This window comes from Meleagris gallopavo, chromosome 2, assembly GCF_000146605.3.
Source record: "Meleagris gallopavo isolate NT-WF06-2002-E0010 breed Aviagen turkey brand Nicholas breeding stock chromosome 2, Turkey_5.1, whole genome shotgun sequence".
NCBI lineage: Eukaryota > Metazoa > Chordata > Aves > Galliformes > Phasianidae > Meleagris > Meleagris gallopavo.
Genome location: NC_015012.2, coordinates 103472115 through 103486928, shown reverse-complemented (window position 1 = coordinate 103486928; position 14814 = coordinate 103472115). Strand labels below are relative to the sequence as shown.

The following is a 14814-nucleotide window of genomic DNA, read 5'->3' as shown; positions in this document are numbered from 1 at the left end:
TCAGTGGTACGTGGAGACAGGACGAGGGGAAACGGACATCAGCTGCAGCACAGGAAGTTTTGCACGAATGTGTGTAAGAACTTCTTCACGGTGAGGGTGACGGAGCACTGGAACAGGCTGCCCAGGGAGGTTGTGGAGTCTCCTTCTCTGGAGATATTCAAATCTCGCCTGGACGCCTACCTGTGCGACCTGGTGTAGGGAACCTGCTTTGGCAGGGGGGTTGGTCTCAATGATCTCTAGAGGTCCCTTCCAACCCCTACAACTCTGTGATTCTGTGATTCTGTGATAGGCTGTAGCTTGGTGCTTAAGAACTGCACTTTGCAGGAGTTACGTCCACAGAGCTGAACTCTGAACAATTAGTGGAGGGGAAGGTGTATGGTGGTGTTAATCTCCTGTAATTCAATTGCAGAGAAATTAATATTAAATATGTTTCTGTGCGTGCATTTGCAATGCTTTCCCTCCTATCATTATGCAAGCATAGGAGAGTAATCAAAGCCACATGAAGGACATCTGGATCCAGCGCTGGTTTATGTGGCACCTGGCCCTTATTAATAGTAATGAGGAAATAGCAGTTTGGGATTTCTTGACCTCACATGAAATTCATTTCGCTGGGCAAAGGTTGCTAGCAGATGGCAGCAATTGGGGCTCATTTCATCATCTGTTACACAGACTTTATGGCTTCGTTTTGCCCCTTTCCTTTGTAAGGAGCTACCTCCTCTCTTCTTCTACCTCCTCTCTTTTTAAGAGTTGTCTTTTTTCAAAGAGAGTCCCGAAACATCTTGTTAAAGCATGTTATGTGCAGCACGAGCGTTTAGGTACGGGCTGATACAACAAAATAATCCCTCTGAGCATAAATCACTCTTTTGCTCACTGTGTTGTAAACTTCCATCTTTTTGAAGTCGGTAGTTTCTTTTGGGTGATTGGCCCCTCTCCAATTTGTTCTCTATATCCCCAGCCCACAATACACTTTTGCACTCTGTCTTTGTGCAAATTAAAGAGAGATGAGGAGACACAGCCGCATTATCGTCAGCATAAAGCGCCATCTCAAACCAGCATTGGTGTCACCCAAGTCTCATTTAATGATGAACCCCAATGAGTTGTATGCAAGTGAGCAGCTTTTGAAGAGCACAGAGCATCCAGAGTAAGGGCTTTTGTCTTCAGTGCTCAGCATCTGCCTCCCTCTTGTCACCTTTATTGGGTGACCCTTATTTTCCTTTATATTTTTTAGTAGTTGGAGCTGATTCAAAGCATGCTAGAAGATAAGCCTCAAAATTACAGGTGTAGTGCTGTTTAGTATTAGGGAAACACTATGAATTCAAGACCTGGGAAATGATGAGGTTTGATATTTGCTTGCTCAGATGTGATGTTGGCCATTAGAGTGATGGCTTCTGTGCTGCGACAACACGTATTTACAACACCCCTATCAAAAAAATCACAGTGCATCGATACAGTCAATGTACACCATGCTGCAGAGATGAAACGCCGGGCCTGGAATCTATTTGTCCAACGTGCCTGATCAAAATAACCTTACCTTGGAGCCTGATGGTAGGAAATATCCATTCCAGCCGCACACTTTGCCTTTCACGATGCATTCAAACTGAAACCTCTTGGAGGTTTTATTTATCAAAGCGAAGTGAAAGTGGTTCTAACTACTAACGTTGTCGTGTAACTCATACCGGTTCTGGGGATAAATGCTTGTTTTGTATTTGTGATTTAGTCACTACTGCAAATACCTCTTCAATTCTGCAAGCCCAAAGTAGATGTACTCAAACCCACAGTAAATTAAAGTAGCAGAAAAAGAGAAAATCTCAGTATTTTGACTGATCAGCATAAGATGGTGCTCCAGAACACTGATAGTTCAATTCTGTGTTTCTGACAGCATTAATGAACTCATCAAATTAAGTTAACTGCAAAATTCTAGATCCACATAGTGTTGGTTGATTGGGTTGCGCCAGTGCTACTGGCACACATACAAACAGCACTGGGGAACAGTGCTTTCCTGGTGACATGAGGGCATGGAGTTCTTTGATCCAGTCATTTCTCTTAAGGATTTCTGTATTTTTTCGCCCACTACTGATCACCCTCAGGGCTCCATATGACCTCTTTAATCTGGATGTCAGTGGTCGGGTTCAGTCTAGCCCAAATTACAAATATCACAGGATCCCAGAGCTGCAGGACTTGGACTTTCAAAAATGATCCAGTCTAACCCCCTGCTAAAGCAGTTTCCCTGCAGTAGGTTATATCCTTGCACGCATTCCTTCTTCTCAATGTGGAAGACCTGAACCCTTTGATTTCCATATCTGTGATACCACAGACAATCCTATGGTGCAATGGAAGACTCTTCAGTGTCAGTGTCCGATCCCAAGACTTACTGCCATCGTCAGGAAAGGCAGCAAGCCACACATCCCCAGTGGCATAAGGAGCAGAGGAGTGTCCTCTGGCAAAAGATGAAGGATCATAGAATCACAAAATAGCAGGAATTGGAAGGAACCTCAAGAGATCATGGAGTCCAACTTCCCTGCTAAAGCAGTACCCTACAGTAGGTCGCACGGGTAGGCATCCAGACAAGTCTTTAATATGTTCATAGAAAGAGCCCATCAACAGCCTTGTGACCACAACCTCTCTGGGCAACCTATTCCAGTGCTCTGTCACCCTTACAGTAAAGGAATCAAAAGGAGCTCTGAGCACCACCATGTCCAACCTCCCTACCTGGGAAGCCATTGCCATAGTGCTTGATAGGTTTACAGTACAATTACCATACTTGTGATAAGAAATCAGGCCTGACTGTCCAGAAGGCTTTGACTTCGGCATCCTCCAAGGTGGGCTTGATTGGGGTGGGTTGACCATTGGATTAGATGGTCTTTTCCAACCTTAATGATTCTGTGATTCTATAAATGTCCTTTCTAGCTCTGTACTATTTCATACCTTAAAGTTTGGGGTGCTCTTTTGCTAGGGCCCTTGGTCATTACCACTGCAACCACTGGACTAAAATTTGGCCTTGACTTCTCCGGTCCGCATGTAGGCCATCATCTACAAGGCACCCTCGCGTGCAAATAATGTAATTACTAACATGGGTGAGGTTATTTGTTTGCAAAGTGCTTGCAGAATCCTTGGACTACCACCAGCCTTGTAGACGACTCATCTGCATTAATTATTGCTTTTTTTAAGAGCCAAGCATGTTAAAAAAAGATGACAAATCCTTGAGTATTTTGTAGGTAGCACACTTCAGAGAAGTAGTGAAAGTTGCTAAGTTACCCATTGCTACTTAAAAATTTATAAAAGCGTGGCTTCAGAGAGTGTGGAGATGACTAGTGAAGGGCATCTCAAAACTTTCATTTTCTGCAAAAGCACAGATAGATTTATCCAGAGAAACTCAGCTCTCATCATAGCACAGCAGTGTTTCTCAGACCCAATATAAGTATTTGTTCTTATTTCTAAAATGGGTTTTAAAAGTGTATCCTGTTCACTTTCTGCAGGAATTTATATTCATAATATTCCATCAACAGCTTTGTGACCAGACTGTGTGCGACATACCATTCCCCAGACATCCACAGAATTGTTCTACATTTCATTTGGGTGGGTCTGAGAGACGGACAGGCTGGTGCTCCAGATGTGGCCTCCCCAGGGAAGAGCAGAATGGAGGAGAACCTCCCTTGCCCCACTGGCCATGCTCTCTGCAATGCACCCCAAGGCCTTGTTGGCCTTCTTGGCCATTAGAGGCATGCTGCTGGCTCATGGTCAACTGTTGGTCAACCAGAACACCATTGGCTTTCCTGGCCACAAAGGCAAACTGCTGGCTTATGGTCAACCACTCGTCAACCATTGGTCAACTGTAGATAAACCAGAACATCTAGGTTCAGCTGGTGGAGCTGATGCTTGTGTTTGCCTGCAGGCTGTGCTCCTAAGGTCACCTCCTGTTTGAAGCTCTTTCTGGAGCCTCTGTTCCCTTGCTGCAGCTGTCCATTCCTGGGAGCACCAGAAGAGCAAGTGAGTCTTTGCTCACTATTGGTGCCCTCTGGAAGTCCCCAGCCCCTGGTGTCAGTGACTGCACTGCCATCACGCAGTGGCTCCACCACTGCTATGGTAGAAAGTTTCGTGCAACACCCCAAAAAGGTGAGATTTGAGCTGAGATTCAACTCAGAACAGCATGCCAGAGGGCTCACATTTAGTCATTGCATGTCTCAACTTTTCAAGCGCAAGTAGGCAGCAACCTTCCTCGTTCAGCTGCTGGAACATCTCTGCAGTTTGTCAGCCCTGCTGGTTCCAGGCTGAATGCCGATCCCTCTCGTGAATAATGCATTATTTTTCCACATTCCAGGCTGCTCTTTGCTTTTGCACTGCAGGCTGCATACTGCACTGGCTCAGATGTGCTCCGTGCCTCTGTCCCAGAGCCAGCACTAGAATTTATATGGGAGAGCCCACGGTCTGTGTTTCTGAGCTAACCGTGCCTGTTGCAACACCTTGCACGGCATAGCACTGGGTTCTGGCAGCAGGTCAGACTGGCAACACCTGTGTTGGCTGCTGTCACCAACACAGCTTCCCGAGCACAGTCGCTGGTATCCTTGAGGACCGCATAAAATACTTGGAGAGCATTCCAGGAAATTATGGAAGCCGTGAAGAATTTAAGTATTTTCCCGAGTTTTCTGTCCTCGCTCACATTTGGTCTTCATTGGCTTCCCCCTTTTTTTTTTGCCAAATTCAAACCTCAAGCCATGTTTTTATGGTGCCAGAGAAGCCCTGAGTGCTCGGTTGCTTTTACATTTCTCTCCAACACAACGATCGCACGTTTAAACAACAGATGAGCGACCTTGTAAATCCACCCGGGGTTTTCTCCTTTTTCAGAGTGTCATTAATTAATGATTAATTCTCACATCCACTGAGTAACTGTTTCCATCACCACCCTGACATCACTCTCCCCTTGGGACTGCTCTATTCCTTTCTTTCTCCGCATGCATCAGCCCAATCTCCGGGGCTCAGTTTGGATCCAGGATTGCTTTTCTCTTCCCTCACCTGGTTGCCACCATGGATTTGGCATCAGAAGTGGTCAGATAAAGTATGACCCATATTGTAACACAAATTGAGGTATTTGTTGAGTCTGCAGGATTTCTGGCTTGAGAATTGCCAGGTTAAGGTTGCCTGGAGAGGAGATCCAGGCATCCCAGGAGACACATTGGACAGGGCTCTGAGCACCTGATGGAGCTGTGGGTGTCCCTGTTCAGTGCAGGGAGTTGGGCAAGATGGCCTTTAAAGGTCCCTTCCAACTCAAGACCATTCTATGATTCTAACCAGCTCTGGTTAGATTCCCACAAACTTTATTGAACAACACAAGTGTTTCAAGCACAGAGAAATCAGATTTTTCAGTAATTGCACGGTGCTACAAGAAACAGTTTTCTCTGTTAATGGATTTCAGTCATTTATCTATTCCTTGAAGCAGATGCTTTTTCCTCAGAGCAGCCTATTTTAAAAGACTGAAACATTTGAATTGCTGAGGAATGCCACTGTTCCCTACGACTGTTGTTTATGCACTCCAAGTTTGTGTTGTCTGAATGTAGAAAATGATTTTTGTTTAAAAATAAAAAATCTTCAAGACTTGTAAATTCACCTCTCAGTGAATACTTTTATGTTTGGAAAACATTTGCGTAGCAAAAGGTTCTCAACTATTAGGAAATGTTGCACATACGAATTTCATGGTGCTAATACATTGATGTTTGACACCTGCTTCTGAGGATGAGCTCATAGGCTATTTCCTAGATAAAATTTGGTAGTTTGTTTAGCCAGAAATGTCTCTAAAGTTGGACTTGATGATCTTAAGGTCTTTTCCAATCTTGATTCTGTGGTTCTATGATAAAACACAATGATATGAAGGGTCCATTGGTGTCTATCGTGGTTTATCCCCACCGGCACATCATACGCCGTGAAAAACACGTTGTCTCCATTCCAGGATGAATGTACATGCCTTCAGTTTCCAGCTGGCTTTGATTTTCCCTTTCCTGACTAGATTAAACACCTCTGCTGTTCTGTATTTTTATCTGGAGTGTACACGTGCCCAAAGTGAGCTCTTAATTACCTTTAGGATTCTCTGAGAAGGGGGGGCATCCCAGACTGCTGCCATCAGCGATCTTTACAAATCTTGCAATAATGCCTCTGTTTGGCTTTTCTCTTCACAGCACCTTCTCCTTCTTACTCTTTGTTGCACAGTGTAGTGTCCAGAATTATTTTGCTCAAGTATTTCACTACCATCACCGTTGACACCCACTTATTGACTCCAAGAGCTAACTGCTCTTAACTACTCAGTCATTCTGCTCTTCCTGTTTAATACTATCGAGGAAAATGCTAATACATCACTTGGAGCTTCCCTCTCACTTCAGGATTTATTAAAATGGATATCAGCAGACCTAAAACCTCGTCAAGCAGCTCTTTGGGGACTCTTGGGTTCAAGTCATCCAACCTGCTGCCTTTAAGGTAAGTACCTTTGGAGAGCAAGGTGCTAAACAGCAAAAATGCTATACAGAATGAAGTTATAAAACTTGCTCCCAGAACAAGCACCAATCTTCCCAGCATCAATCATTTCATCTTGGTGCACCACAATGAAGCACGGTTTGTTCTGTAGAAGAGAATTGTCATTTCTAAGCCATCTAGGCACAAACAGTGTTCCTTGTGGAACCCTGGCAGACCCATAGAATCATAGAATCGTTTGGGTTGGAAGAGACCTTTAAGATCATCTTTTTCCAATTCAAATCTAACAAAACCACACAACTTCACTTCTCTGCTTAGCAAGCAGTTGCTTAAAGAACATCTCATTCTGAGCCCTCATTTGCTGTGATACTTGATTGGGTTAGCACTCTTTATATCAGTTATTTCACTGATCCTTTGTAGTCAGGATCCTGGAATTCTGTATTCTGTAGGAAAAATACTTAAGGAGGGGCACTACTACCCACACACATCTTTTCCTCTTCACTTTTCCTAAGTGGAAAAGAGTTGGATTTAAGATTTCAAGCACATAACATAGAACCATAGGATCACTAAGACTGCAAAAGACGTCCAAGATCACCACGTCCAACCATCAACCCATTCCCACCATGACCAGTCACAGACTCATTCAGGTTGGACAACACCTCCAAGATTTACGAAGTCCAACCATCAAAATTTCTGCAAAGTGCTGATGCAACCAGCTTTTATTGTTAATCATCATTTATTTTTCTTTGTTTCTTCTTTGGGCACCTACTTTGGGATGCATACCCAAAGAATTTTTTGTGTCTTTCTGTCTGGGTTTTCACAACGCCATTGTCCTTAGTTGGTCTCTGTGCTCCTTATGAGTGCCTTCTGCCTTCCATCTCAGGATATTCTGTGATTATGTAGCAATAATATTTTCTCTTTTTCAGAGCTAGAAAACATAACGTGTGTCCCTCTTTTCTCCTTTATGCCATGAATTCCTCTTTCTGATAGAGGAGGAAGCAGCACTGTGATTTATGGCAAGTGTGTACCTGGTACCCAGCTCCAGTTCCCATCTGCATTCCCAGGGCTTCTTCATGCCACTGCTGTTCTGAGCCATTCCTGATCTGCAGTGTTCTGATCTTCTTCTGTATTAATGATTCATCCTAACCTTTATGTCATCAGGAAGTTTCATTAGAGCGTGGTTATTTTTGTGCGCATAATTAGAATATTAAATAGACAAATCCTTGAGGATTCATCTATTGCATATCACTTGCATCCTCCAGCCTGCAGATCATCTTTCTCTTCTCTCTCTTTCATGGCAACGGATAACCACAAATCATGGCCCTGCCTTGCTGGCTGACCTGTGCTGACAACTGTTACAGAGAGCAAAACCAAACACTGCGTTTATCTCCTGTAACCTGTTATTGTGCAATGCCTCGGGCAGATTCCTTGATCCTGAGTATCACGTAACGTCTCTGTGCTCTGAGCTGGGAGATTCTGGGTGCCTGTCTCATGGTCACAAATGGACTGGCCATTTTTTCAGTATCTCACATGCTCGCTTCCCGTATTTTTGTTGTTTTTTGGCAGTGGTTATCCCATCAGGCTGACCAACATGACGTTATTCTTTGGATGCATTAAGCTGGTGCTTCAAGATGTGTATCTTGATGGAGGTTGCAGGCTTTGGAAGCTTTTTCCCTGCTCGTGCAGGATTACAAAGGTACTTCTTTGTTGTCAACGTCTGTCAAGTATTTAGGCTTTTAGAACTGTGGTTTGTGTACAACTTTCTTGTAAGACACATGCCCTTGCCTGCTTAGAAGCTCATGTGCAAACTTGTTTATATGCTGTATTTTTAGCTTCATATTCTTGCTACCAAGAATTTAATCAGTGACTTTAAAAGCTGGATGTATTCAGAACCCCATTAGTTCTGGTACTTATCCCCTAAGCTCCTTAATTGGGTGGCATCCATTATCATAGTCCATATTTCCTGGCCAACAGCTACCAGCACTTCTCTTCTCTTAAGCCATAGGCTGCCTATGTGGAGGGAGAAACAGATCTCCACAAGCAAAATGTCAGGGGATGAGTTTTGTGTTTTAATGTGCTTTCTCAGAGTCATAGAACCGTTTGAGTTGGAGGGGACCTTTAAAGGTCACCCAGTCCGACTCCCCTGCAGTGAACAGGGACACCTACAATGTGTCAGTTGTTACAGCTTCTAGATTTGTTTCCTGACACACAGCATAGAATCATAGAATCATTAAGATTGGAAAAGACCTCTTAGATCATCGAGTCACTCTTCGTTACAGGGGAGTTGGACTAGATGACCTTTAAAGGTCCCCTCCAACTCAAACTATTCTATGATTTTGTGGTCCTGGAGGCACCATGCCACCACATCGCCTTCCTGCTGCTCATCGAGGTGATCCCACAGCAACCTGCCATGCTGAGGACTGGTTCCATGCACATCCTGGAAGATTTCTAAGGGCAGGCGACTTCTCCCCTGTGTCCAACCTGCAGTGATCAACACAGCTCTCAGTGCTCTGCTGCCATGGTGTAATTGTGCTGGAAGTCAAGCAGAGCTGCAGACCACCTTCTGATCATGCTCATCTGGGGTGAGCATTCCTGGGCATCTTTATGGTTGGGAAATTGGGCCTGGGGCCCTTTGTGTATACTTGAGTAATGTCTGTCTCCCTGGTAGTGTTCGACAGACGTGTCAGTTTGTGGCACCAAGTGGCACCGAGGTCAGTGGGCATGGTGGAGTTGGATTGGTGGTGAGACTAGATGATTGTAGGGGTCTTTTCCAACCTGAATGATTCTATGATTCTATTTAGGGACATGGTTAGTGGGCATGGTGGGGTGGATTGATGGTTGGTCTTGATGCTCTTGGCTTTTCCTTAAAAGAGGTCTTCTCCAACCTTAACAACTGTATGATTCTGTGAGGAACAGGCATTGCTGGCAGCCCCACTTGCTCCAAGCTCTCTGTATAGAGCCACGGCCTCTCCTCTGGCACAGCCCAGGGCTGGGGCTGAGGGGTGAGCCCCCAGCGGGCTTCTTGGGAGGAGGGCACCGGAGCATAGCTGAGGTGGAAATCTTTCTATCCGTGTTAGGTTGCAGATGAGTTAACGGGGTGAGAGTGCCAGCTGAGATGGCTGAAAACACAGCACGGATAATTTTGAAAGATAACACTTGCTTTTAGTCTTTGTAATGCAAGTCCGCCAGGGGATTGTATGGGAACTGAAACTGTAAGAGCCCTGGGAACACTGCAAGGAGAGAGCGAGCCAGGCAGGAGTGGGGAAGCACTCGAGGCCGGTGAAGGGAACAATCTGGTACATATTGAGTGCAGGGACTGAATCCCCGCGTGAGGCCCTGCTGGAAGGGGGGACGGCACATGCCCCACGACTGTGGAAATGGTGGATGAAAGCAAAAATGTCAAGCTTTGAAAGAAGCGAGGAGAAAGAAGGCATTCTGTGTGGTAACCAAGATTTTATTGTTTCCTGATCCCTGCTCTCTATCCCACAGCTGGGGGGATCGGGAGGAATGAAAACAAACAGCGTTCCGTGAATGGAGGAGCTCAGACGGTGCGCTGGGACTGGAGAAAATGAGGGTTTTCCTAATGGAGTTTCCTCTTCCTCCTCCCCCCTTCCTTCTATTGTGATACAGCAAGGATCATCCTTGCTGCTCTTCACCTCCCAGTGCCCTCGGTAGTGTTGTCCTAATGGTTGAACTTGTTGGTAGCATTGGACTTGACCCTGAGGGACTTTTCCATCCAGTGGTGCTGCAGCTCCATGGGATGCAGTGCTGTTGTTGCCACAGTCAGCACCAAATACTCACATCCCCTGGCAGCGAGGAAGCTGCATACAGCAGTTGCCCTGAAGCAACGGGTTATCTGTGCGTTACAATTAACGCTGAAAAGGCAAATTGGAAAAAGAGCTGAGTAATGCAATCAGGTTGCCAGAACAGCAGTGGAAATAGCGCTGAGGCTGGAGATCTACCAGCTTGGCAGCGGGACGCGATGAGTCCTGCCCTGTGCTGCAGCATTTGCTGCTCCGGGGCGTTCCACCGTTGTTAATTAACACTGGGTATAATGCTTCACTGCCGGCTCCGTGCTCCGCGAGGCGTTGCTGTGTCTGTGTGCATCTGATCTAATTCCACGGGCAATGGTTGCACATGGCTGCAACGCGGGGGTCCGGCGCAGTGCTGGCTGGGGGCTGTGCTGGAGGGTTTGCAGTGCATTCCCCCTCCCCGTGAGCCCTCTGTAGATATGTGTCTGTATTCCTATATATATTTCTGCATGTTTTATGGCTGGCTGCGCTAACGAGCTTTGTAGTGTGCCTCTGTGTGAGTGTCAATTTTACTGTAATGCATAAAATGGAGGCAGGAAGTGTGTGCAAGCAGATCGCCTGGCCTAATGTGCCACAGAGGACGGTAGAATTTAATTTCCCTACAGCAATAAGGTTAACAAGACGTATTGGTGGGGTGCCTGAGCTTAGCAACATTATTTTCGCTATTTTATTCTCTAAAAGAATATTTGCAGAAAAAAGGGATGAATTATCTTTGGCGTACGTTTTGATCGGGATGGCGTTAACTCAACCACAGGTTTCACCTGTAGCACTAAAGGAGTTTTTTTTCTCCACTTCTGGTTAGCATCAACAGTTTTTCAAGTAGCAGCAAGAAAGCAAACCACAAATGGCAAAACCAAGCAGTCCCTGTTCGCATCACTTGGTTTCTTCCCATGGGGAGTGTCATTAATGACCATCTGGACAAGGGGATTGATTGCATCCTCAGTAAGTTTGCAGGTGACACAAAGTTCAGAGGACGTGCTGATCTGTTTGAAGTTAGGAAGGTTCTACAGGGAGATGTGGATAGGCTGCATCCATATGAGCCAACAAGTCCAAAAATTTCTTCTCATAAAGAGCAGTGGCACAGCTGCCCAGGGAGGTGGTGAATTCACCATCCCTAGGGGTGTTCAATGAACACGAGGGATGTGGGGATTGGACATGGTGGGATGTCTTGGGGTTGGGCTTGGGGATCTTAGTGGTCTTCTCCAACCCGAATGATTCTTTGAATCTGTGATTCTACAAAAGGTGAGGACAAGGCCCTGTGCCAAATTAGCTTGATGGGATTCTAGTTTACATCACAGATTAAAACAATTCAGGTACATCTGTGTTAGAAAAAAGCATTGCTGTTGTAGTTCTCCTCTGCAGTGCTGCAGGTAACTCCAGAACAAATCCTTCTTTCTGTAGCATCGAAACAGCACGGAGCTGGTGAGCCTCATGCAACAGCAGCTACAGCTTTGGTTGCGGAAGTTTTCTCCAAGGTCACTTGTCAAGGTTTTCCTGTTAGAATAGAGAGACGTGTAAATTGAAATTCCTCTATAGTTCATTATTTCTGCCCTGAATTAATTACTGTTCAGTCTTCCTGCAAGGGACTTGGATTTGCTCATGGCATCAAACAGGAGAAGATTGCAAGGGCTTCAGAGAGCGTGTTGAGAATTCAAAATGATCCTGAAAAATTGCAGGAATATTTGGAGAAGGAAAAAAAGTGAAGAAATTGTGTTTTTACTCGAGAGCAGAGGGGACTGAGAGCAGGTTTTGGAAATCTTTGAGTACACAGGCGATCAACCCAAGGAGAAAGGAAGCACTGCCATCCTCATCCCGAGGAGCGGAGGTTTCAGTGCTGAAAACTTCATTTAGGAATTTCATTTAGGCCTTAGGAAAATGTGAATGAAGAGGTTTGTGAGAGCATGTTGGATAAACATCTGTCAGGAAGGGATTTTTGAGAGCCGGTCCAGCTGTAGAGTGAATGGTGAGTGGTCTGTCTCCTTACAGCTGCGTTTTTTGTGATTCTGTTCATGTCAGGCCTGTGTCAGCAAGTAGCCTCCTATCTCAGCACCTTACCTTTGTAAATAGCAGCTTTCATTAGTTCTAACCTGTACAAAAGTGCCTGACATCGCACACTGCTTATTGATGCAGGAGTGGGGTGAATGGAAGGGCCCAGGCAGCCCAAGGCTGAGCCCAGGCCACCACCAGCCCCACAGGAGCTTGTTAACAAGTTCACAGTTGTGGGGGATTCCTGGCCGAGGAAGCATCGATCAAGTGCCCTTTGGATGGGTAATTTCAGTTGTCTTTTTACTGAGCCTCGTCTGTAAAACTTGTCATCTTCCCAAGGTGAAGAAGTCAAATCATGGAATCAGAGCCATGAAGCTCATCGAGATCTCTGTGGTCATCAACCCATCATGATGACCATGACCACTCAAAGAACCACAGAATCATTCAGATTGGAAAAGATGTCTGAGATCATAAGTCCATCTCCAGCCCATCCCACCATGCCCACTGGCCACCACATCTCCACTTTCCCGGAACACCTGCACTTACATGGCAAGGGCCTGTTTGCAGCAAACCAGTTGTCTGGCATCCACTCACAGGATAAAAACTTAAAAAAAAACCCAAAGAATGACTTTTATGAGTGAGCTTGATTCTTTTGTCAAGGGTTACTCATTAACCTGCCTGTGGTAGTCCATAATATTCACTTTAATAAAATATTTGCACTCTTCAGCACTCATAAATTTCCCCAATATTTCAGGGCGTTTCTAAACAAAATTAACCCCGGTGCAGGGAGCGTCTCAGCTCATTGCTTTCAGGCTTTCCGACACTACTTATTGCATTGGCTCAGCCCCAAAATGAGCAAAGGAATGCAAGGGCACTGCAGCGTTTGGATTGTATATGTGTGAAATTCTAAACATAGATGATGTAGGCTAGGCGGGTGACCTATACATCCGTGGAGAGTGCAACTTGATTTCCGACTTGACAGCTTTTTGTTGAAATGAAGGGGATGGATGGGGCCTGCAGGCTACAAGCAGTGGAAATCCGGGGCAGGGCAAGCTGTGGTAGAAGTCACTCAGCATGGGCCTTGGGAATTATCCTGAAAAGATCAGTCTCAAGGGCTGCCGTGTAGTTCTTAAATAAGAGCAGAAAAGAAGATGGTATCATAGAATCACAGAATAGTTGGGTTGGAAGGGACCTTAAAGATCAGAGAGCCATGGAATGGTTGGGTTGGAAGGGACCTTACAGCCCCCCCAGCCTCACCTGTGCTGTGGGCTGGGTGCTCCCCAGCAGCTCAGGCTGCTCAGGGCTCATCCACTGCCTCAGGCACCTCCAGGGATGGGACACCCACAGCTCTGGGCAGTGCCAGGGCCTCATCACCCTCTGCATGAAGAATTTCCATATATCCTAAATTTCCCCTCTTTTATAGAAAATGCAAGTTAGAAAGTGAACATGCATGATATGCAGATGAAAAGCCTGTTCCTATTTCACTTTCTAATGAAGATTCCTGCTTTTTCTCGGATGCCGTTTGACATTGTCTGATTTCCTTAATTTCCTACAGCGAAGATACAGAACAAAAAATGAGTGTTGTAGGCCATGCATTTACGTTCTTTTCATTTCTGATCCATTTCTGCAGCGTTTTCTGGAGTTAGTTATTTGGGGCATGATGAGTTGTTTACTTGTCTAAATCGCTTCTCTAAGAAAACGTTAGCTTTTTATAGGTACACGAGATCTCTTTTATTTTAATCTATTCACAGGAATATGTTAGACGATAAAGCACATTAAAGTCGACGTAAATTCCTTGCAAAGCAAATGTTCTTAGTTTCTCGGTAGGATCACAGAATCATACAAACAAACGTGGGTCCTTCTGGGGTCATCTACCCCAGCTTCCCTGGAAGCAGAACCGCTGATGGGTACGGCGGTTGGAGCAGACACCTCCGGAGGCCCTTTTCCATTCAATGAGAGATGTTACCGTCCCTTCTTCCCACACCCTTGTTCTGATGCAAAGCCTAGAGCTGTTTTTTTTTTCATGAGATTTTTAGGGTTTTTCAGGTTAAACCTCAGAGCTGCTGTATGCAAGTCTTGATAAACTGGGGCCAGTCCATCCGAGTCAGCTCCCAAACCTTTCAGGAGCTGGGTCAGGGCTTTCCTTGGCCGTCTTTATCAATGGAAATCCATCTTCTGCATCCCGTTTCCAGAAGTATTTCAGGATGCTTAACATCGCACTCTTCTTCCCATAACCCAACTGCATCAGAGAGGAACTTAAAAGCCTGTTCACAGTTCTTCTGCAACGAACCCCAGAGCTTCCTGTGCACACATTGCTGTGCGCCCTGCGTTGGGTTCACTTCGACAACCTCAGAGCAGCTTCAGCTCAGTATTTACGACCTGCCCTGTTCCTTCCTTCAGCCTTTGGAGGAGGAGGAAGGCTGTAGGAGTGATTTATTGCTTTCCCATTCCGCCTCGGGAACAGCTCCTGAGCTCATCCATTATCTGTCCGTGCCTCCTCCATCCCCGTCCCCTGCCCACGCGTCCGCCCACCGCTTCCTCCTATGGGGCCCAGCCCGGC

At 45.6% G+C, this 14814-nt stretch overlaps 1 protein-coding gene across 13 annotated transcripts in view; it reads left to right on the top strand.

Moving 5' to 3' along the window:
* The window catches only part of DTNB (dystrobrevin beta), a 140912-nt gene that overhangs the window by 112568 nt on the left and 13530 nt on the right, over nt 1–14814 (top strand). Inside the window, exon 16 of one of the 13 annotated variants that reach the window (XM_031552632.1) lies at nt 8023–8148. The exons of the other annotated variants lie outside the window; for them this stretch is intronic. Within the exon in view, the coding sequence (XP_031408492.1) occupies nt 8023–8073 (51 nt within the window). The 3' untranslated portion in view covers nt 8074–8148. Of the gene's footprint in view, nt 1–8022; nt 8149–14814 lie in introns of those variants that run through there. 13 annotated transcript variants of the gene reach the window in all.